Here is a 22,616-nt window from a genome sequence, read left to right as displayed (position 1 = left end):
GTGATGGTCAACTGAACATTACAATTTAAAACAGGAGTGAACTGTGTGTGTGTGTGTGTGTGAAAACTACAAACAGGCTCAAAGTCTAAACTTAAATTTATTGAACAAAAGAAGAAAATGAAAACTAACAAATGTTTATGAAACATTCAGATACAGTTTTTTGGGGGGTTTGTCAGAAACATAAAATGAAAAATAACTTCATACCAGAATATAAGAAACTGCATGAGATGAATGTTAGAAGTACAGATTATTTATCAGAAAGTGGTGATTGTACAGCAATGACAAAAATGATAGCGTAACTTTTACAGCTGGCGAACATTTAATGTGCTCCAATCTTGTTTTCAGCGTCAGCTTCAATTGGAGGAATCAGAAACAGTTTAAAATTGTGCATTTCTCTGTCAGGCAAGGTCACATTACCAGGGGAACTGTTCGTACATTCAGTAAGTGCAGTGAATGAGCACGGATGATTAGCTCCACATACTAACAGACAACATTTTGGTGACAAAGCCTGGTAAAGACAAAAGAAGAGCCAACGTTTCTCCAGAAGGCACCAACACTGATTTAAAAAAAAAAACAAAAAAAAACACACGACCTGTTAAAACCAGACAGACCATATTTCTCTCTCAGAGATAATCTGATTGTGAAAGTCCACACCTAAAAGTTCATACTGTCTCACAGTTGGTAAATGGATCATCCTCCAGCCTTTTTTTGTCCACCATCACAAGGGGCTCTTGACGTGTCACATTCACCCTTTCACACATCCACACACTGAAAGCAGAGGCAGTTCATTAGGAACTGATCTGAAAAGTGTGTTTAAAGGAAGTAAAATCCTTAAAAGTTGCTTTTTAAACCAGGGGGAGTAGTTGATATGGCACCGGGCTCACGACACCTGCTCAGGACTTTGGTGAAAGGATGGATTTTTGTGGTGCTTACACACCTGCACAAAACTCATTAAAACTTCCAGAAAATGTCTGTGTGAGCTGCATGTGAACACATACAGCAGAATATTTCACTCCCACTTGACGTGGAATTTTTCCGCTTGAAGTTGGAGTGAGCTGATGTGAGAAGGCAGCAGGAAATATTCATGAACTTCTACTGTGACCATATACCATTTCTTAAACCTCCTCCTCAGAGACATGTACATGTAATCAAAAATGAGCACTGAGGGGTTAAAGACTTAACCCCATCTTACTTCATATTTATCAACCGTCGCTCACATACTGTAGTTACACACACTCCTTTTATTTTCTAGTCAAATTATTAAATAAAATTAAAGATTTTAAACTTGTTTGCACGATTTTTTTACAAAGATGTGGGCTTATTTCCCCACACTCGATAGTCCTGTGCCATGTTCAACTACCTTCGTTTGCAAAGCATTGTGGGACTTTTCTCCTTCAAGTCTTGTTTTTAGGGTTCGATGAACAATTCCCCTTAATCCCCAATGAAATAACATAGTGCCAAATGGAGGGGTGGGGTTTAGTGAGGGGGGGTTGAAATCAAATAGACGACTAGAATATGTTTTACAGTTCCAGCATCAAGGTAACTTAATATGAGCTGGTGATGGTAAAAAAAAAAAAAAGAAACAAAATCAACACTGTTATTCATGAACACTGGAATTGTGCTTTTTTTTTTACTCTCTGTTTGGTTAGAACAAATAACGTGTTAGAACCAGGAGAATAAATGTAATTGTGACAATAATTTACCAGTATTGGACTGAAATGTGACGGCAGCTATGGACACATTTCAGTCAAAATTAGAGTGCTGCTTATTCAGTGCCAGGAAGCAAACTAGACTTTTAAATGATTACACACACAGAAATGTATCACCAGTCAGACTCCTCATTCCTCCCATATAGTTGCTACAAATCAGTGCATTCCTACTTAAGTCCTTCAGGAAGATCTACAGCTGACTAAGTCATTGCTTCCAACCGTCAGTGCAGAAAAAGTAATTGCTGATTGAGTCTTTGCTTCTGAGGAAACAGTCACTGTCAGTACCGGTATTACACACAAAGTAAGCTGACTACTTTTAGCGTCTTTGGTCCAAAATATTTGGTTTTCAGTGAACATTCAAACTTTAGATTTGAAATATATCATTTACCCACATAAGCCCAATACATTTGATTTTTCACAGGCTCGGCTATTCTTGAGTAGGAGTGTTTCTGTGTTGAAGCTCCAGCTTTTAACCAGTTGAAGCAGCAACACCACCTTAACAAAACTCATAGCTTGGTTATGTACATTCTATTAAGCTTTACAGTTTGATTCCTTGAAGAGTCTGATGTGCAACATCTTGATATAATTGAAGTGAGTCTGTTTAGTGTCTCAAAGTACTATCATGTTTTTCGACAGACAATTTGAAATATGGGGGGGGGGAGGGGAAGTGGGATGACATGCATCAAACAGCGACAGGATCGGGAGTTGAACCTGTGACCAGTGTGATGAGGACTGTAGCCTCATTACATGGGGGCGCCTGCTCTACAAACTGAGCTAAACCTGGCAGCCCTGCATTAATGCAGTTAAGAATGATTTCACCTGATGTCAAGAAGACTGCATATATTCAATTTGTTCACACAAATGAGTACCAATCCATTCTGTAACCTTTGGTCAAAACATGCTGCCTCATTAATGCAATGGAAAACGTCCACAGTCTTCAACACTCCACTGTGCATAGTGTAAAGTCATGCTAACCTGTATCAGCCTGCTTAAATGTAATTAAACCTCAGAGCGCGTTTAGAGCAGACTTGGTGGCTTGTTGCATTAGTGTCGTTACATCGAGAACATAAAGGTTAAATAGTGAAAATACTGTGCACATGCCACCATGCCATTCATGCTCAATGACCGACTAAAAGCTGTAACTGATAGGAAATAAAATGTGTTACAGAGCAGATGGGCCTTCAGAGGAGGCAGAATAAAGAGAAGCTTCAAGGTCCCCTTGCTTTTACATTTAAACTTATTGCTTTCTGTGCTGCAGCTGCTTTTTAAAAGTTTGTAGCTTCATGCACGAGACATTCCACACAGGCTCCTTCGTCAGTTGCAGTCCATAGTTCATTCTGGTATTCATGCATATGTTTAGCGGCACAGTAATATTTTCTTTCTAATGAGGGTGACAGATTGATGGGTGACGTCAAAACTATATAAATAAAGTTTTGATTGATGTCAGCGGCTCTCAAAAGACTTTCCCGTTCTGTAGCCAGAGGCCACAAAAGTACTGAAAACGAATGTGTTGGTGGTTTCAGAACCAACCAGGGCTGCTGAGGTTAACCATGGAGCAGAAGAACTACAAAAAACAAAACATCCAAACGCTTCAAAAGTTATGGAAATGTAACCCACAGAGTTACACAGGCCTTTACAGCACATACACAATGTAAACACATTATTTACACAGTTAGTGCCATGTCTGACTACATTTAAAAATACACATAAATACAATATTGAATACAAAGTAACATAGCACATAATAGACACATGGCAGGACTAGTGCAATAAATGCAACAGAAAGATAGCGGATATGTTTGGTCCGATGAAGCCGGGCAGCTTTCAGAAACACTGATGATCGACACAGTACGCCATACAAAGGACAGTTTAAAGTCATCATCACCATCTGTTTGTATGTTAAAAAAACAAAAACAAATGCTACATACTCAGCTATGCAAACATTTCTGAATATGCTGAAATGGCGCTGCAGTTAATGATGTGGTCAATATCAGTCGCAAACACAGTAACAATGATTGTTCAGGTCAAAGAGTAGTGCAGTGACTCCTGAGAGTCATACAACAGAAGCTGAGAGAGAAATCCTTCACCTTAATACAGATTAATGTGTGTTTGTGTGTGTGTGTGTGTGTGTGTGTATGTGTGTGTGTGTGTGTGTGTGTGTGTGTGTGTGTGTGTGTGTGTGTGTGTGTGTGTGTGTGTGTGTGTGTGTGTGTGTTGGGGGGGGGGGGGGGGTTATGTGTGCGTAATCTCTGTGTTGATTTACAAAAGGGAGGTTTTGGTTTCAGCTCTGCATGCTCAGTTTTTTTTTTTCCATCCCATTATCCCGTTTCCAGGGTTAACCTAAATCACGTTTAAGAAGGAAGCATCCATAAAAGTGGATCAGAAAAGTCAATGTGAGGCTTTGACCTTTTCATGTTTTTTTTTTTTAAGATTCCAGTCACAACTTCATAGAATCACTCATGTTAGAAAACCTGCCCGTCGAGATAAGCCAGGCAGCGGCGCCAGTATCCCACTTTCTGCTTGTCCGCTCTGATTTTTCAACAATGAAGAGTGAAGAAGTGGAAGTTTGTGAATGAAATGTAAACATTAGAAATGTCTGACTTGTTCACAGCTGCAGGTTTATATGTCTGTTTTTTCGTTTTTTTCTGATCGAGCTGCCGTCCAATCATTCATATAAGTGAAAGTTTTGCTGGGTGCCATGGTGTCAGATGAGGATCTCCACCATGTCATTGTCTACTTCCTGTTGTGTGGGAGGTGGGGCCTGCTGCTGGGGATGGGAGTGCACGGGGAGCCTCCTCTCCAGGGTGCTGCTGTGAAACACTGGAACATCTACGGACGAGTCAGAAAAAAAAAAAGGGTCGGCACTTCTAAAACGAGAAGCTCTCGTTGTTTTTTTTAACCTGATATCTGCTGTTAACTCTCATGTTTTATATTATCTGAGATAATAAACCCTCATGTTGTTTGATAATCTGATATAAACCCTCATGTTTATCTGAGATATCACAGTCTCATATGATGTTTGTTAATCTGATTCTACCTGACCTGACATACTGTGTGTGATATCTGTGTTACAGTAAGCCACTCCTGACTTGAAAACAACTGGACTCTATGACCCTCACTATGCTGCTCAGGTAGGCCATGCGGCCGCCTCAGACTGTCAGTGGATGCATGCTGACCTGCGAGCCGGTCTGGGATGTAGACTGGACTGGGGTTTGACAGGCGTGCTGGCAGCGTCATGCTCTGCAGTGCCGGGGTGCTGGGTTTACTGTTCTCCTGACTCTGGCCCTTGTCGGTCTGCGTGCAGCTGTCCCTGCTGCCCGTCTTGGAGTGTCCTGCCGTCATAGGGGTGGAGGGGAGCACAGGCGAGGGGGACGAGGAAATTGAATCTGTCCTGAGGGACTCAGCACGGAACTCTGGACCAAGTAGAACCCCTGAGGAACCAAAGCAGAGAACCATGTAGTACCCAAAAGGGCCAGTATGAGCTGCTGTGAGAGTCAAGATTATGCAAATTGCTTAGGAACTATAAACATATGCACGATGTTACGCCACCCAAAAAACGAACACAGAAGAGCTAGGTGAAGATCTGGTAGAGAAGTGGAGGTCTGTGCGATACCACGCCCTCTAGTGGATGCCTTTTTTTAAACATCCATGCCAAAGAAAGAGACACATGGGAGTATACTGTGTAGGTAGTGACAGTTATTTATTGTTTCAAACATATGTGTCTATTTTCATAAGCGAAGGAAGGAAAAATAAGACTTTACCCAGACGGTACCCCTGGCTGAACCCTTACCCAGACTGCCCTTCCAGCTCGCGTCCTTGCGTTCCTCAGTGATGGGGGAGCTACTAAGTCCCAGACTGTGAGAGAGCAGACCTGATCCACCTGAGCCCGTGTTGGAGATGGACATCAGGGACTTGGAGGGCCTCATGGCAGACGGGACGTCCGACTTCAAATTCTCCTTCCTGGAGCGCTGGTGGAGTACTTTGATCATGGCGTCCTTCTCTATGATCTGCGCATGGAGATTCTTAATCCTGGATCAGTATCACAAAAGGAGCAACAGTTAGAGGACGACCCGAGACCCTGAGATCATTACTTGTGCACCTTCACACTGCAAAAACTCAAATCGAAGCAAGTGGCCTGCATTCCTCATAATATTTTCTTTTTTAAACTGCCAGTGGTGCAAGAACAATACTTGTTTAGTGTCTTGAAATGAAGTGTGTAAACTCAATTATTTAACATCTCATTTTAAGACCAGACCAGGCTAGTTTTTATTTTATTTTTGTATCTTGAAATAAGATATGTATATACTTGTCAGGAGACCTTGGCTTAAAATAAGTGTAATGAGATATTTCTAACTAGAAATTAGACAAATATATTTGCTTGGGTTGTAGTTGTGTGTGTAGTTGTGTTGCCTAACAGAAGAAAGCCTTCAGCTGAGGTTTCCATTCTTTATGTTCCGCTGTTCATAACAAGTGATGTCATTTATATAGTCTATTTCCCACTGTCCCAACTTTTTTTTGAAAGTGTTGCTGGCATCAAATTCAAATTAGACATGTTTAAAAAAACAAAACAATGACATTTCTCAGCATCAGCATCTGATGTGTTGTCTTTGGGCTTTTTTTTTTAATCAAATATGGGGTTTCAATGTTTTGCAAATCATCAAATTCTGGTTTTACATACATTTTACACCTCATCCCAACTTCTTTGAATTTAGGATTGCACTTGATATTTTGTCTTAATATCCGCACATTTTTTCTTATATAATTTATTTATTTTTATATTTTGCACAATTTTGACATTTCCTTGTTAGATCTTTTCCTCATATATTCCTCAGGCTGCTGCTGGACTCAGTGTTTGTGTGTCTTCGTCTGAATAGTTCTGTATGCGTACCTGCTCTCCATGTCCAGACACCGTCGGTTCGCCATCAGGATTTCCTCTTCTTCCTTCTGAATTCGAGCCTCCACCGATGTGTCGTAGCTGCTGCTGGGAGAGTGACAGATGATGGCTGAAGACCGATCCCTGACACACAGAGGAGAAACCTGTGTTAGACTACTGTATTTAGATTCCTGAAAATGATGCTAGCTCTGAATACTGATACAATTTCCAACAGCCATTCTTTAAAGTTATCATCACCACATGAGAATTAACCTGACATCAGTTCCTCTTCTCGACTCTAAACAGGAGTTAAAAGTGGCAGCCATAAAACATCTCAGGCATTGTAAGATTCTGCTTTGGAGCAGTGAAGAGTTGAACCCTGTTGTAATACTGTAAACACCTGATGGCATTAGATCAGCGCACAATCTGTTACCTGATCCTGCATGTCAGTCTGCATCAGTGCGTTTTCCTCTTATTATCACAACAACAGTTTCATAAATAGTTCTGAGAGTCTTTGATACAAAAGTTTGGCTGCGACAATTTCTGCTCTACTTCACCTCTGAGTGGCAACTGATGCAGCAGCGTCCAGGGCGAACTGCCTCATCACGCTCTCCTCCAGGTACTTCTGCTCCCACTTGGTCATGTCAGCCTCCAGAGCCAGGATCCGCTCCTCCTTCTCCCTCAGGTGCTCCATGAGGGCTGTGGCGTTGTACTCGGAGGGGGATACACCGCTGTTCTGAGAGCCGCCTTGACGCTACAGCGACAGAGGATATATGAACAGAGGGAGGCGGAGCAGAGAGAGGACAAGTAGAGGAAGAGCAGAGCGGAGGAAGAACAGAGGACATGAGCGGAGGAAGAGCAGAGGAAGAGCAGAGGAAGAGCAGAGGACATGAGCAGAGGAAGAGCAGAGGAAGAGCAGAGGAAGAGCAGAGGAAGAGCAGAGGTCATGAGCAGAGGAAGAGCAGAGGAAGAGCAGAGGAAGAGCAGAGGAAGAGCAGAGGAAGAGCAGAGGACATGAGCAGAGGAAGAGCAGAGGACATGAGCAGAGGAAGAGCAGAGGACATGAGCAGAGGAAGAGCAGAGGACATGAGCAGAGGAAGAGCAGAGGACATGAGCAGAGGAAGAGCAGAGCCGGAGAGGAAGATAAGAAAGAAGAAAAATATATAGAGAAAAACAGAGGACACAGAGCAGAGGGAAAGTGCAAAAAAGGAGTAGAGCAGAGGAGGAGGACTCATGTTAGGATTTGCAGTTGTTCTGATACCTTCAAAATGTAATTATTAAGCGTTAGGTATCACTCTGAAACCTCTCCATTAGTGCATGTCCATAGGATCCTGTTTGTGCATGTGTGTGTGTATTTCAGCCTATGTTTGTGTAGCATGTTAACTAGACAGAGTGTAAAAACAAATTTCCCCTCACAGGATCAATAAAGTAAACATTATTATTATTAGAAGTGTAGCCGTTATCAGCAGCCACGTTTTACAACCTCTCTTCCTGCAGGACTCAGGACAGTGGATTAACATGTTTTTACTTTTACCAAGGAACAAAGCAACTGATAAGTCTCCCTCTTAGACAGGATATTATGAACTTTTACAACACCTTGAATAAACAACCGAGCGGAAACAGAACACTCTGCTATCTACAAATTGACCCCAAAGACATGAACTGTGACCGCAACCAGTCTCTGCAAAGTCGTAAAAATTGACCATCTGTTGAAGGACTGCTGAAGAATTGATTAAACCACAGCGTTCAATTCTGCATCAAATTAACATTCATGTCTTTCTTCATCTAGACATTTGTAATTGTCACATTGAATGTATTATAATCATCTTTTTAAACTTAAAATCTGATCTTCAGAATAGGAATAAGAGTTATATTATGTTTAATAAGAATCTGACATCGAGCGCTATTGCCATCTAGTGTTAGAATTTCCATGAATACGTAACCTTCATAATTATACATTTAGACGTGTTATAAAGCACACTCTTTGATATTAGCTATAGAAGGTGTTATTTAAAGACATCAATTTCTTTTCCTACTTTGTTAATATGTCTTATTAAGAATGCTGACTATATGACATGTTTTTGTTCACCAACAGGCTGGGATTAACTGAGGATGTTCCCAGGTGGTGTGATTTTCATCTCAACATGAATCTGATAGAAACGTTTGTCTAAATATATGACGTGAACCTACATCAACGTGGATCTGATAGAAATAATATCAAAATGAATGTATGGTGACGTATATATGTTTAGATTCTTATTCTTAATCTTATTGAGTAAACTCGGTTTAGTTTAAACAATTGACCTCCGGTCAGAATGGGAGTGACCCGTGGGCGGCACCCCTCTTTGCCTGCAGACCCCCCTCCTCTCATCCAGCTGATAAGAGTTCACACTCAGCTCAGACGTTTAGTTCTTAGTTTCGGTTTGTGAAGTTTAGAGCTTTAGCTCTTGCTCGCTTCTCTTCGAACTTCGGTCCGAATCACTTCTTTTAAGTTTGTGCCGTAGAGACGACTCTCTGCCGAACATTTTTTTTCAACGCACAATTTTTGGAAACATCAATTCTTTCTGGCTTAAGCAATGCTTTTGAACTTTCTTCTCCAAAGTCTGAACCGACGTACGATCTCCATCCCAGCTGCACTCCGACCAAGTTGTCAAGGCATCTAATCTGGCCCGTGGACCTCTCTGGGCCTGAAAAGAACCGCTTGCCAGAGACTGAAAAACGGGACCAGCCGGAGTTCAATTGAACACATCTCACAGTAAGACTGCTGGTGGCAAGGGGTGTTGGAAGATCAAGTCTTGAGTCGTGTCTATTCAGAGCCCTCCTTAAAATCCAAATAGAATCCCAAAATTCCTTTATCAACTTTTTCTTTTTGACCATTTTCTGATTAAGTCATTCAAACAATACCGCGTCTTATCTCATTACTAAATATATAGTGTCACCACACATTATAATTGCATTATCCTGATCATAATAATCATATTCTTCATCTGTTTCATCTATACCTTATTGTTTACCCCTTTTATATTAAATTTTACACATAAAATTGTCTGTGTGTTTTCTTGTTTAACATTTCCAGAACTTACTTCTTTCAAGATATGAAACTGACTGATTAATTAATTAACTTACACCATTAAAGTTATTTTCTTCCTTTAACAGAGGAAGTGGTGCCCCTTTCTTTTAATCCGAGGTTAAATAAAGATATAACATCTTAATAATTTAATTACGCTACAGAAGTGACCTAGATCATGTGGAAACCTTCGAAGGTGAGACTGTAGTTAACCTTTAGAGAGTAAAAGACATCAAGGCTCAAACATGTTCCTCAGTAAATTCACGTAGAAACCAGACAAAAAAGTGTGCAAGATGCTGTTTATGAGCTTCTCAGTCTCAAATATTAGTATCCTATTTTATATTTACATCCTGTACATTTGCATTTTTTGTGTTTTTAATGTTCATTTTATAGTTATGTTGTTACTTTGTTGTTTTTCTCTGCTTTGTAAGGTGACCTTGACACATTTTAAGGGCGCTTTTAAATAAAATGTATTATTATTATTATTATTATTATTATTAATTCGTCTATGTGTTACCTGCTGCATGAGTGCTACATCATGTCCTGCACCAGTTTTACCTGCTTCATTAGTGTTACCTGCTGCAGGTGTAAGGTATGTGCTGCATCAATCTAACCTCCTGCACAAGTGTTACCTGCTTCATTAGTGTTACCTGATAAATGAGTGTAACCGGCTGCATGTGTGTTACCTGCTGCATGCGTAAAGACTCCAGCTCCCTCTCCAGTCTGGTACGGAGGCGATGCTCCAGCTGTTCTCTCTTCTCACAGGCTGCCTGAAGCTGAGCCAGAGCCTGCTGCATCCGTTCCACTTTCTCCACATACACCTGCTTCTTCTTAAGCTGCACACACACACACACACACACACACACACACAAATGAAAACCTATTCAGCAGCAGCGTGTGTTACTGCTGATTTAACCAGACAGGATCATACCTCCTCCTCAAGTTTGACTACTTTGGCCTGAGCGTTGTTGAGCGCCTGGTCTCTGATCTCAATGTGTCTCCTCTGGTCCTCCGTAGTGGAGCGCAGAGCGTTCAGCTCCATCTCCAGCTTCTCCTTCTCACGCTGCGTCTCTTTATCTGAGTAAACCCAAGAACACTGTTCAGTCACAGTAAGTCTGTGTGTAGTGTGTGTAATTTGTTGTGAGCATAATGTCAGTGTATTGCATGTATGTTCTGTGTGGTTCTCACTCTGAGTCAGCAGCTGGGAGATGGTTTTGCGGTTGTCCTCTGAGCCTTCACACTCTTTAGCAGCTAGCTGTTTGTTGGCAGTCTCCATGCGCTCTTTAGAAAAACACAAACATGTTGTGAGACAACACAAAGAACAGATGTGTTGAGAGAATACACACCTCATGAGGATCCGCTGCATTAAAGGAGGGGGAATAACTCTAACAAACTAACTTCAAACAACAACATTTCAGAGCGTGACGGGAAGTGAGCAGTTTTTATCTTTTAAGAAAAAAGGTTTGAAGAAAACTGGTTATCAACCGAACAGTTTAACAGAGAGTTTTTATCAGCATAGTCACACAAAGGGGCAGAGTAAGCAGCATATGACCAATTGCAAACATAAATAAGCTGTCAGCTCATCTTCATATTTTACAAACTTAAAACAAAATGCAGGAAGTACAACTGAAGAAAAGGGTGAATGCACACATTAAGGCGTATTAACCTCTTTCCCATCCTTAGCGCAAAATACACCTGAACATAAAATCTGCAGTTTTTTAAGACCTCATAAATCAGTTGTAATCCCGACAGTCACAAACAGAAGGGTATGGAATTAATAAAATGAATAAAAAATATATACAAAAGTGATAGTTTTACATATTTCAAACACAGCTACAAGGCTCCGGAGCGCTTTCAGCCTCTGTTAAAGGATAATATAAGTAAAGCGAAATACTTTTCATTAACATAATTCTGATGTAAAGTCTGAGAGCAAAGACAAAATGTGTTTTCCAGTCTCTCTGTCTGTCTTGATCAGCTCACAGACCTGTGTAATCACGTGTCTGATTGATCAGTGAGTTTCACACGGGTTGAGGTCTTAACCTCGAACGTGACCTCATTCAGAGCAGATAAGATGTTCAACATAAGTTAGTTGGTGATATCACCACCTTCAAAGTACTGAAAACCCAGAGTTAACCCTGAAATCCTACTCTGTGGTATAATCCCAGGAGGAGATATATAGGCCAGAGATGACAGGGCACCATTTGTACCTGCTGCTGATCTTTGACTGTAAATACAGTTTAAAGCTCCAGGAGAGCTCAGCATGATTGGCCCTTCACACAGAGATGATTTTGTGTTTGTTTGTGATCGTCCATGAAGACAGATATTTGATCCTTGCACCTTCAATGCTAGCACTAAACTAAACTAAAAACTAGACTTCCCATCAAGCTATTCACGATCATACACTACCATAAACACACTGATGGATCTGCCTTCAGGAACAGTTTGGGGTTGAGTTTTTTGCCCAGGGACACTTCAACATGTGGGCAGCAAGTGACAGAGATCCAACCACCAACCATCAGATTAGAAGAAGCTCTTTACCTTTGAGCCAGCGCTCTAATTCCATTCCAATGTCCGAAACAATTTTTTTTTTTTTACATGTTTTGTACCTTTTTGTCCTTTCGATAAAACACATGTTAATTTAACTCTCACCACGTAGGTCCCTGTTGAAGTCATGCAGCCGGCGCACCTCCAGCTCCAGCTTGTTCCTCATAGTTTTCTCCAGCGCCTCCCTCTTGGAGGAGGACTTGGCTAAGTTCTCATAAGCCTCTGAAACCAACTGGATCTCCGTTTCCAGCTGCCAGAGGAAGAATGGAGGGAACACAGTGAAAATATTTCAGATTAAATCCATGATATAAATGCACAACATACTGCACTCTGACTGCTGGTCTGTAAACCTGCAATATTTACAGTGTGTACAATGTTTGTAAAGTGTGTGTGCAATGTGTGTACCATGTATGCAGTGTGTGTACAGTTAGTACAGTGTGTGTTTGAATGAACAGTTGGGACGGGACAGTGGACAGAGTCAGAAATTGGGGAGAGAGAGTGAGGAATGACAAATTTGATTCACATGTTTTATATTCCTCTGCATACCTTTAAACTCAGAGTGTTAAAGTTGATCAGTAGCTGATTTTAACATAAATCCTGCTTCTGACAAGGCAAATAGCCAATCATAGTGGCTTAGGATTTTGTCTTGGCACATGGGTTGGCCGATCAGATTTCAAGGGGGGGGCCCAGGCCATCAGATTTAAAGGGTTAATGACCCTCTGCAGGGGTTAATGTTTTTAGGTTACCTTGTGCAGCTTGGTGACTTTCTCGCGGCAGGCCTCCATCTCCTGCCTCAGCATCCTGTTCTCATCTGTCAGCACGTCCACCATCTGATGAGCCCGAGCCATTATAGCAACCGGCTCCCCCTGCATGTGAGAGTAGGAGTGTGGGTGGGGGAAATGTGCAGCCTGGACAGGCGGCTGGAGCATGGGAGGAGGGTTTCCTGTAAACTGTTGCTGTTGTTGTTGTTGTTGTTGGTGGTGCTGGTAAAGCTGCTGTTGCTGCTGCTGCTGCTGCTGATGCTGCTGATGCTGCTGCTGCTGCTGATGCTGCTGATGCTGCTGCTGCTGCTGCTGATGGTGCATCCTGTGGGTGGAGCCGTAGGGGTCTTGAGCTAAGGCATGACCTCTGGGTGGCATTTGGTGCATCGACGCCATTGTGAAGCTCTCTCCTCCAGGGTGGGAGCCTGGACTGCGAGGTCCCATTGTGGGAAAGGGCTCCCCCTGGTTATGGGGGTGCTGGTGAGGGAAGGATGGGTGGGAGGAGTGGGAGGCACTGAGCATGCTGCTGAGGGTGGAGGACTGAGCGCGAGATAAGGACCCCACGGAGGTGACGGAGGAGGTGGGACTGTGTTGGTGGAGGGTCCTCTGGGAATGAAGTGACCCCTCCTTACTTGACCTGAGCAGAGAACAAAGTGTCATTATCAAGGTGTGATTGTAAGAGGTGTGGAAATGGTTATTATGTAGAACTTTTCTACTCTGACCACCCGTTTCACACATGTATTCATACACTGATTTGAGGGGCCGCTACACAAGTGCCAGCCTTCAAATCAGTTTCAAACCATTCACACACTGATGAATGTGCCCTCTAGATGAATGTGGGCTCCAGTGTCTTGCCTGAGGACACTAACATTTAGCCTTCAGTAGTTTACCTACATTTTCCAGTATGTTTGGGGTATCGTCACTGATTTCTGAATCAGATAGCTTTGCTGTTTTATTGATCAAGCTACATTTTCCCAGAACAAAGTTGAAGAGTGTCGCAGAGTGTTTCAGTCAAGCTCCGAAATCGAATCAATCTGCTTATAAAAAAGATTATTTTCAAAAACAGAAGAATATACAGGTTAAAAATGAGTTGTGTTTTTGATCTCATGAACTCTTTTTGTCCGTTTGATTCACCTGCTGTCTGTTTCTCTCTGCATTGTGGGAAATCACCAGTTGAAAACCAGCTTTGCAGTGAGCTAACATTCTTGCCTTTAGTCTAAAAAAAAAAACGTAATCAAAGTCAAGTCTCAACTTGTCCTGCCTCATGATATAAATCCTGCGGTATTCATGTCTGTGTGAATATCTGGTTCCTTCCAGGTAAAGACACTGAAACAGGTCCAACAGGATCCTTTATCTTTATTAAGAAAAACACTTTTGGGAAATCCTAACGAGGTCCTTTGTTTTTTTCCTTTTGAATGTTTGTTTGGATCTTTCTTTGGCCTGCCTCTTCAGAAAACTAAAAGCATTTTACGATCACTGCACAACCAAACAGTACCTGTGTGCATTTAAACCTGGCAGTATGTTGATGACAAACAGCCGGCTCGTGCTCTGATCAGCTGGACTGATTGATAATCAATCACTCTCCACATCATTTGGAGATGCCCCCCCCCCCAAAAAAAAGTGACTTGTGATCACGGGATGATGAGCGTGTGTTCTTGTGGAGAATCTCTGTTCTGCTTCATTTCAAAAGATGTGTTAGAGGTCTTGTTCTGGCTGAAGTTGCTACGGAAACCGCTCAGATGACTTGTAATGGAGAGAAAAAAATGACTAAACCCAAGATTGTAACATTTTATGGGGCTTAAACTGGGTCCTTTGAATATCTTAATGACTTTTAAGAGAGTGTGTCTGTTTGAAACACGGAGTACAGCCCTGAAAACTACACTTCTATTTCTATCTATAGATCTAAAAACATTAACGTTGGCAAAGCGAAAATGAAAAAAAAAAAAAACATCCACTGATGGATAGACAGAGAGAGATCTGCAGAGTTTGTTCTTTATGTTGTGTGTGTGTGTGTGTGTGTGTGTGTGTGTTGATGGGGGCCCTTCCTCACCTGAAGGAGCCATACTCAGGTGGGGGCTGGTATCTGACATGGGGCACCTCCCTGGAGTGCTCCCTCCCTCTCTGCTCCTGGTAGAAGTGGCCTCCAGAGTCCTGTTGCTTCGAGGGAGAGCTCATTCCTTTAAAGGGGTAGTCCGGAGGCGGGCCCCGGTGCTGCGGCTTGTAGTAGTCGCCCGGAGGCCCGGGGGGGGGCAGCAAGGGGGAGAGTGGGGCACTGGTAACGGGAGCGTGAGCCTTCACACCGCTTGTGGCGAGGGAGAGCTGCATGAGGCGTTCACTGAGGGAGCGAACGTGGCCCTGCTTCAGATCTTTGAGCCCGTCGTCCTGGTGCACCTTCCCCGCTCCACTGACCCGCTGCACCGTTGGACGACCCTCCGTGCGCACCTTCGCATTGGTCATCCCCGTGACATAGAAGGCGGCTCCCACGGAGTTGGGGTGGGGAGGCTGCTGGGGAGCGTTGTTCTGTAGCGGAGGCTGAGAAGGAGGAGGACCATGACCCCGGAAATACTGAGACTGCACTTTGGCCTCCTCGTACGTCGGGAGGTCCTCAGGGTTTTGACACTGCCCCTGGAAGCTCAAACCTCCTCCACTGCTACCTCCACCTCCTCTGCTGGAGCCCAGCTTCTCCACACCACTGTCCGTCTGCAGCTCCTGACCTTGGGGCTCCTGCCGGGCAATGTGGGGGGTCAAAGAGTGGTCATCAGGGAGGCTGATCTGTCCTTGACCCTGTCCTGAGTAACCTCCTCCAACTCCACCACCTCCTCCCCCTCCTACTTGCTGTTGTTGCTGTTGTTGTTGTTGTTGCTGTTGTTGTTGTTGTTGTTGTTGTTGTTGTTGTTGTTGGTGGTGGTGCTGCTGCTGCTGCAGGACATAGTTACGGTTCATCTGCTCCTGCAGGAGGCGCTGCAGGACATTGCTGCTGCCACCTCCTCCTCCACCTCCACCCCCCACACTGCTGCTGCTGTTGGATGACTCCTCCGCTGCAGCCCTCATCTCTGCCTCCCGCTGGCTACGCACCTCATGGAAGGACAAACTCCGGCCGCGGTCAATACTCCCTACAAGGAGGAGGACGCAATGTAGCAAAAAGACAACAGATAAAAGGACAGGAAGCATTGAAGTCTACCACACTCCCCCCCCCCCCCCGCCTCCCCCTCCCCAAAGCCCATGAAGACCCAATGACTCACGATGGGACAGTCTTGAAAACCCTGACAAACATAAACACCAGACAATAAAGACTGTGACAGATGACTGACCGCGATGTTTTAGGCTTTAGTTTTGCTTACTCCACCACCTAGCGTAGCACAAACAGATTAGCATTGTTAGCACTAAAGCTGCAGAAGTTTAATAACTGAGCAGTGGATACAGCATCTGAGATTCTGACTAATGAACATCAGAGTGTAAAGAAGCTACCTTCTGGTTTGTAAAGGGACTTTCGACATCAAATGATGGGACAGAATGAGTACAGAACTTTGTAATGTTATAGGAGGATCAGATCAATTGATTGATGAATCCAGAAGAGGATTGGACACTGTAAATATTTATTTTTTTAGCTCTGACTTGTTCTCAGAATTCAGAGGAAAAAGTTAGCATTCTGAGATTAAAGATTCCACAAAAAAAAAAGAATCTGAATTCTGAGAAGAAGTCTGAACTATTTATTTCAGTGGCCTTCATGATTTTTCAGATGACTGTATGACACTTCATCAGACTACAATTTGGACAAGAATCACAGAAAAATGAAAATCACACAGGATCCCAGTGTCTCTATTTGACCCCTTCACATGAAGAACAGCAAATCAATTATTTGAATTTAAATATATAATATAATATATATATATGACTGTTAAAACCCCCTGGCTATGGCACAGAAAAAACACAATTATTTCATTTGAAGAGAATCAAAACCCAGTGATTTGAATACATTCATATAGAGTAAGAGACAGAAGCATGTGTGTTCAGTTGAACATCCAAAGTTGTCAGAGTGGAAACCACATAGTGTTTATCTGCTGTGATGTTGTTTCGTTTCCTCCTTAGTCAAACCCTGTTTAATTCTATTAATAAATAAAGGAGTGGTTAAACTGCTTTGTATACAGTTTCCTTCTTTTTGCCCGTTATTGAAGGGGGACATCATTTATAATAAATCATTCTACGTGTGGTTTTTTGCTGACAACCCTGAAAGTTAACAACTGCAACATTTTACACCTCTCTCTACAGAGTAAAGGAATAAATCATTACATCTAGCGCTTTCTGATATTCTTCTCATTCTCAACGAGGAAGATGCTTTTTTCCGAAACATCTGCAGATAAATGAAATTGTGAGACAAAAGGAAAAAAATGTTAGCTTTGGTCAACAATAGGTCACATCTCTTCAAGCTGAAGAGGGAGAAAAGAACAAAGTATGCACAGAGGCTGCAGGCTGGGTGGATGTCTTCTGATGGCTTACCAACAGAGGAGAAAATGTGTCTAAACTGACGTAATCACTGTTTTATTTGATCTGAAGAGACAGATGTTTTAAATGCGTTATTCAACATGTTTAACTGTTAGTAAATTACAGAACCTGCCGGGGGGGGGGGGGGGGGGCTGCAATGTGGGACTGCTCTGTCAGAAAAACTAGTGTCAGACCTTACCGTGATAATGATTAGTTCAAGACTAAAGACGAACACGTTTGTAGACTCAGTGACTTCAACTTTTGGTGTCTGAAGTGCACTGTTGAAGGCCATCGATGGTGATCCCCCAAGTTTTTTTTTGTACAAGGCTGAAAACATGTTTATTTCTGCAGTTAAAATGTGCTTATTTTTGCACTTGCATTTTTCAACACAGGAAGTTGCCACTTGTTAAAACATACACAGAGAAACTAAGTGTCAATGGCGCGCATATGGCCTAGCGGTTAGGTCGTGCCCCATGTACGGAGGCTATAGTCCATCGTCCTCCAAGCTGGCGGCACATGTCCAAGTCAAACTGTAACTCCTATCCTGCATTTCATTCCTACTTGGAGTGCAGAGCAAGTGTGATTCATATTTGCCTTCTGTTGCAGGGTGTCATTTTAACGCCAAGCTCTCATGTGGGTTTAGGGGCAATGGGTCATGTTTAAAAACTTGCAAATGAACTTGCTCTCCCGTTACAGCCCAGGAGTGAGTCCACTGAGCTTAAGCCACAGACACAGGATGCATAACAGCACGCCTACTCCACACTTTAATGTGGATTTGGTGATACGTTCAAATTTTGTTTTTAATGGATTGTAGGGCGGAGAGACTGAGAGCTTTTGTTTCTGTTTCTGTTTGTATTCAAGCTCTACTCCATGCGCTCTTTCTTGCCACTGTCAAAATAGCCCACAGATATCCAATACTGGCTGTTCATTTAGGATTCCAGCAGAGAAATTAAGTGAATGAATGTTTACAGCCACCTTTATTTGATGTAGAGCACACAGAACATTAGTTTACATAGATCCTGTCGGCGTGTCTGGAGATTTGAATAGTGGGGATATGCTTTTGTGTCTCAAGCAGAAATATTCACTGTGTCTTTCTGAAAGTTTTTGATGTTGTGGGAATAATTCAGCGAAATAAAACTGAAATCCTCCATCAACATATTTCATCCTGTTTGTGTTCTCTGTGTTCAGTGGCACAATGAAAGGAATTCAGTTAAATGATCTGGCGTTTGATCTATCTCAGAATAAAAACTGAAATCCACTGTGTAAATAGCAACGTGACATTCTGTAGGCGCACCTGGCTCTTTAAGGGAATGGGAGCTGACACTCTGATTGTTTTTTTTATTTTGACCTCTTTGCGCTCTGCGCCTGGCCCGCGCATAGCCTGGGTCTGTCGTAGTTGGCTGTTCTGTTTGGGTTGTTGTCGCCACTAAAGACCATGTGGGGTGTTAGGTAAATTATCAGTAGGTCAAAAACACTGGGACACGGTCACAATGTGTGTGTGTGTGCATAGGAAGGGGGCGCTCATATTTTTTTATTGGGGCACAAGTTGTTTTTATTTTAAATTAAGATAATAAGTGAAGGGGAATACATTCAGAATTACTAGATAACTAGATTGGAGGTTTTGGCAGGTTGTGCAATAGACATAAACCAGGATCAGTATCCTAGAGATGGTGTAGTAGTTTTTAGTTGACTACAACTCAGATTTTCGTTTTTTTACAACCACCCAGCCCTGTTCCTCTCTATAGCATACTTCAACTGCATTTTTTCTGCAGGTCAACATCAACTCTTCTGCCCATCCAGTTCTCTGTCCGTGTCTATAAATCTAGTTCAGTCTCTATGAATCCAGCTCAGTCTATAGAAATTCAGTTTAAGTCTCTAAAAAACACAGTTTTGGTTCTGTGAGTCAAATACAGAAACTTGTTTCTTGGCATGAAGTTTAATATCCATACCACAACTATAGAGTTTTTGTAATGTAATGTACATTGGGGTAACTTTGTTCTAAATGTTTTGGTATCTTTCAACTTAAAAATTCAATTCATAGGAAGCAGAGAGATAAATAACATGACATCAGAGACTGTTCAACCAATGCAAATCAGAATCATTGATCATGCAACAAGACCTTTGATATGCAGAATGAAAAGGACAAGAGACTTTATACTACAAAAAAAAATTTCTATCTAGAACACAGACTTACACTATTACACGGACGCACACACACGCACGCACGCACACGCACACACACACACACACACACACACAAGCAGTGACTACTGTATGTGTTCCTCTGCAGACGTTCCACTAAGTTACTCACACTAACTTCCTCCCCCCACCCATACCTACCTGTGAGGCTGCTCACACTGCACTGTGCCTGTAGTGGGCGTCAGAAGTGGTTCATGTTCAGATGCTGCAGCACCAGCACTTGGAGGCGGGGCGGGGTCTGGGAGTAGCTGTTGATGATGTTGATGACAAAAGGTGTTTTGGGTGGAGAAGTGGTCCGTTTTAAAGTGGTCTTGTCTAAGGTGGTACAGTTTAGGGAGGTCTGTTCTGAATGGGTCCAGTGTAGCGTGGCACAGCTCCTGGTTTTGGCCTCCCTGCAGGTCCTATAGAGAGGTTCTGGTGAATGTTCCTGCAAAAGGAGAGAGATTAATTTTAACATTTAAACATGTAATGTACTGCTTTGTTTGTTTGAGGATCAGTGTAAGCAGGGGGGGATACTTCAAAGCAGGATTTCTGACGGTTGAGGTAACTTCAGGGTTAACTCTGGATTTTCAGGACTGCAAATGAGGTTCACTTCTTACCGAGGTGGTAACTTGCTGAACTAACTGAACACCTATCCTGCTCCAGAGCAAGTTATGTTTGGAGTAAGAGATCATTCTGTAAAAGTCTCAGCCAACTGACCAATCAGAGCCCTTTATCGTGGAGCTCTGTGAGCTGATGAGCATGAAGTGGATGAGGGAGAGAGACCGGTGTCACAGTGTAACTGGTCATGAATTAACTGGTGAAATTCTGGCAGATGTTTAGCATGCTTGCCTTTTTGAGGACTATTGTTTTCTATCCAATAACATTGACCATCCTTTTCAACTTACTTCCCTATTACAAGAGTTTATTACTGTCTTCAAAAGAATGTTGAAAAATGTGTTCAAAACAAGGCAAACTCCACAAACTCTTTAACACTAATGTCGCTGAAGGCACTGATAAATTCTCATATGGGAAGCCAGCGACAGATTTAGGATGTTAAATGTTATTTTGAAAGAAAACTCGGGTCCTCAAAAGCCGCTCGTGCCTAACTATCTCCAGTTAATTCATCACTTAAACTTTGACACCAGCAAACACTCTGTCATAACCATCAGATTTTACATGTGAAAAATAACAGTGAAAGTTATTAATTGTTCTCTACTGATGTCATCCTTTCAGAGAGACTGACAAAACAGTCAAGAGTTTTAATGGTTGTATGTATGAGATGTAAAATGCTGCGAGTAAAAAACTGAATCTGTCACCAACACAAAAAGATGCAAAAGTTTGTTGCACTTTGGAGTCAAACATTGTGTATGTGGCTATGATCAATAAATCAATCAATCAATAAATCAATCAATCAATCAATCACATAACAAATGCTACCACTACAAAAGAGCCGGTAAAATACCTCCTCTCTGTTATATTATCAACAATGATGAATGGTTTATGTTATTTATTATTTATTTTAAAACAATGAATAACAAACTTGCCTTTGACACACACACACACACACACACACACACACAACGCACACACACACACACACACGAATGTCCTAAGGGGACAGAAGTTCCGAGTGTGACTCAGATGATAAGAACGACAACAGAACTAACTCTGCTCCTCTGAAGAGAAAAATAATGAGCTCCAGATGCGGCCGGGACGTTCCCCAGGCCTGCACCTCCCTCCACCCCTCCTCCCACAAACATGCACATATTTGTCAAGATCAATCTGAGCTTTTGACCTGTAAATTAAAAAGATAGAAACTGTAGAAGAAATTAAAAAAAAAATCCCATCATCTAAATACTGCAAAGACACCAGGAAAAAAACAACATCAAATGATGATGCTCAGCTGCTTTCTATAGGATGTATAGAGTATATGTAAAGACAATTTATTATTAAATAATACATTTATTTATGAAGATTATTGACATCACGTTGTGGCTGTATCTCTGTTTGACATAGTTTAATATAGTCAGCATCTCCAAACCCAGTGGATGGGCCCTTCAGAAACCAATGGGTGACTGAAGCTTCATCTATTTTTATATACACCTTTAGAAGACCCAAGTTTGCGTGATATCAACCTCGTTGAACATGGGTTATTCGCGAGTGTCACAACGACATCTCTGATTGGTGTAGCTCACTGTTACCGTGACAATGTTTCAATAGTTTTGCTAGCAGGCTAGCTGGTTGGTTAGCTAACAGGAAATGTACTAATAACCTCGTTATGGAGCAGTGAAGGTAATTGATATACTCAACAACACAGACTACAAGATATTGCAACACTTGCATTACCAGTATAGACGCCATAACAACAAAAAAGTTACATTTAAGAAGAAGCAATATCATTCGCAATGGATTATGGGATGGATAATTGACTTTGGATGAACATTATGTACATAGTCTTGTAACTTTCCCTTTTTCTCAGTTTTTGCACTGAATTAAATGTTCTATTGTCACAATTGGGGTAGCTGGTTGACTTCAATCTCTTGATATCAGGATTTTGTGAAATGTCAATGGAGGATTTGAATGGGGAAATTTACTTCCGGGTTGCTTTTCTTAAAGATGCAAAGAGATTGAATGGAATTTTTAAGTTCATTCTTCCACCAGGGTTGACAGAGTAGATGTGTCTAGCTAGAGACTTAGGACCATGTTGTGAAGGTTGGATCAGAGGCCTTTCATTGGCAGAGTTTGGTGGGTGGGAGGGAGTGTAGACCTGAATGAGAGAGATTAGGTGGAGCCATTTTTGTTGCCTGTTTGTAAGCGAGCAGCAGGATTTAGAATTTGATGTGAGCGGTGACAAGCGGAGAAAGCACAACAGGGGAGGTTGAAGACCAGTCGCGCTGCTGTGCTTTGGATCATCTGCAGTTTGATTTCACTGAGCAATCGAGGACACTTGAACCCTAAATGTTAGCTGGCCATCAATCATGACACAGAGGTTATGGGAA

General features: G+C 42.2%; 1 protein-coding gene across 3 annotated transcripts in view; it reads right to left on the bottom strand.

Moving 5' to 3' along the window:
• Positions 1–78: 78 nt before the first annotated feature.
• amot (angiomotin) overlaps positions 79–22,616 on the bottom strand; it is a 33,278-nt gene continuing 10,740 nt past the window's right edge. For 2 of the 3 annotated variants that reach the window (XM_065962977.1, XM_029280237.2), the window contains exons 2-14: positions 19,777–20,062; positions 17,245–17,305; positions 15,005–16,067; positions 12,940–13,591; positions 12,299–12,443; positions 10,838–10,930; positions 10,581–10,726; positions 10,336–10,485; positions 7,140–7,336; positions 6,598–6,726; positions 5,500–5,738; positions 4,886–5,140; positions 79–4,538 (exon numbers count right to left, since the gene is read on the bottom strand). In XM_065962977.1, the coding sequence (XP_065819049.1) occupies positions 4,414–4,538; positions 4,886–5,140; positions 5,500–5,738; positions 6,598–6,726; positions 7,140–7,336; positions 10,336–10,485; positions 10,581–10,726; positions 10,838–10,930; positions 12,299–12,443; positions 12,940–13,591; positions 15,005–16,067; positions 17,245–17,305 (3,255 nt within the window). In that variant the 5' untranslated portion in view covers positions 19,777–20,062 and the 3' untranslated portion in view covers positions 79–4,413. The remainder of the gene's footprint in view (positions 4,539–4,885; positions 5,141–5,499; positions 5,739–6,597; positions 6,727–7,139; positions 7,337–10,335; positions 10,486–10,580; positions 10,727–10,837; positions 10,931–12,298; positions 12,444–12,939; positions 13,592–15,004; positions 16,068–17,244; positions 17,306–19,776; positions 20,063–22,616) is intronic. The other variant, XM_065962978.1, reaches the window with a different exon arrangement.

The sequence above is a fragment of the Labrus bergylta genome, chromosome 14 (assembly GCF_963930695.1).
Source record: "Labrus bergylta chromosome 14, fLabBer1.1, whole genome shotgun sequence".
In the NCBI taxonomy this organism is placed as follows: domain Eukaryota; kingdom Metazoa; phylum Chordata; class Actinopteri; order Labriformes; family Labridae; genus Labrus; species Labrus bergylta.
The sequence above is the reverse complement of the archived record's forward strand: the minus strand, read 5'-3'. Positions and strand labels throughout refer to the sequence as shown.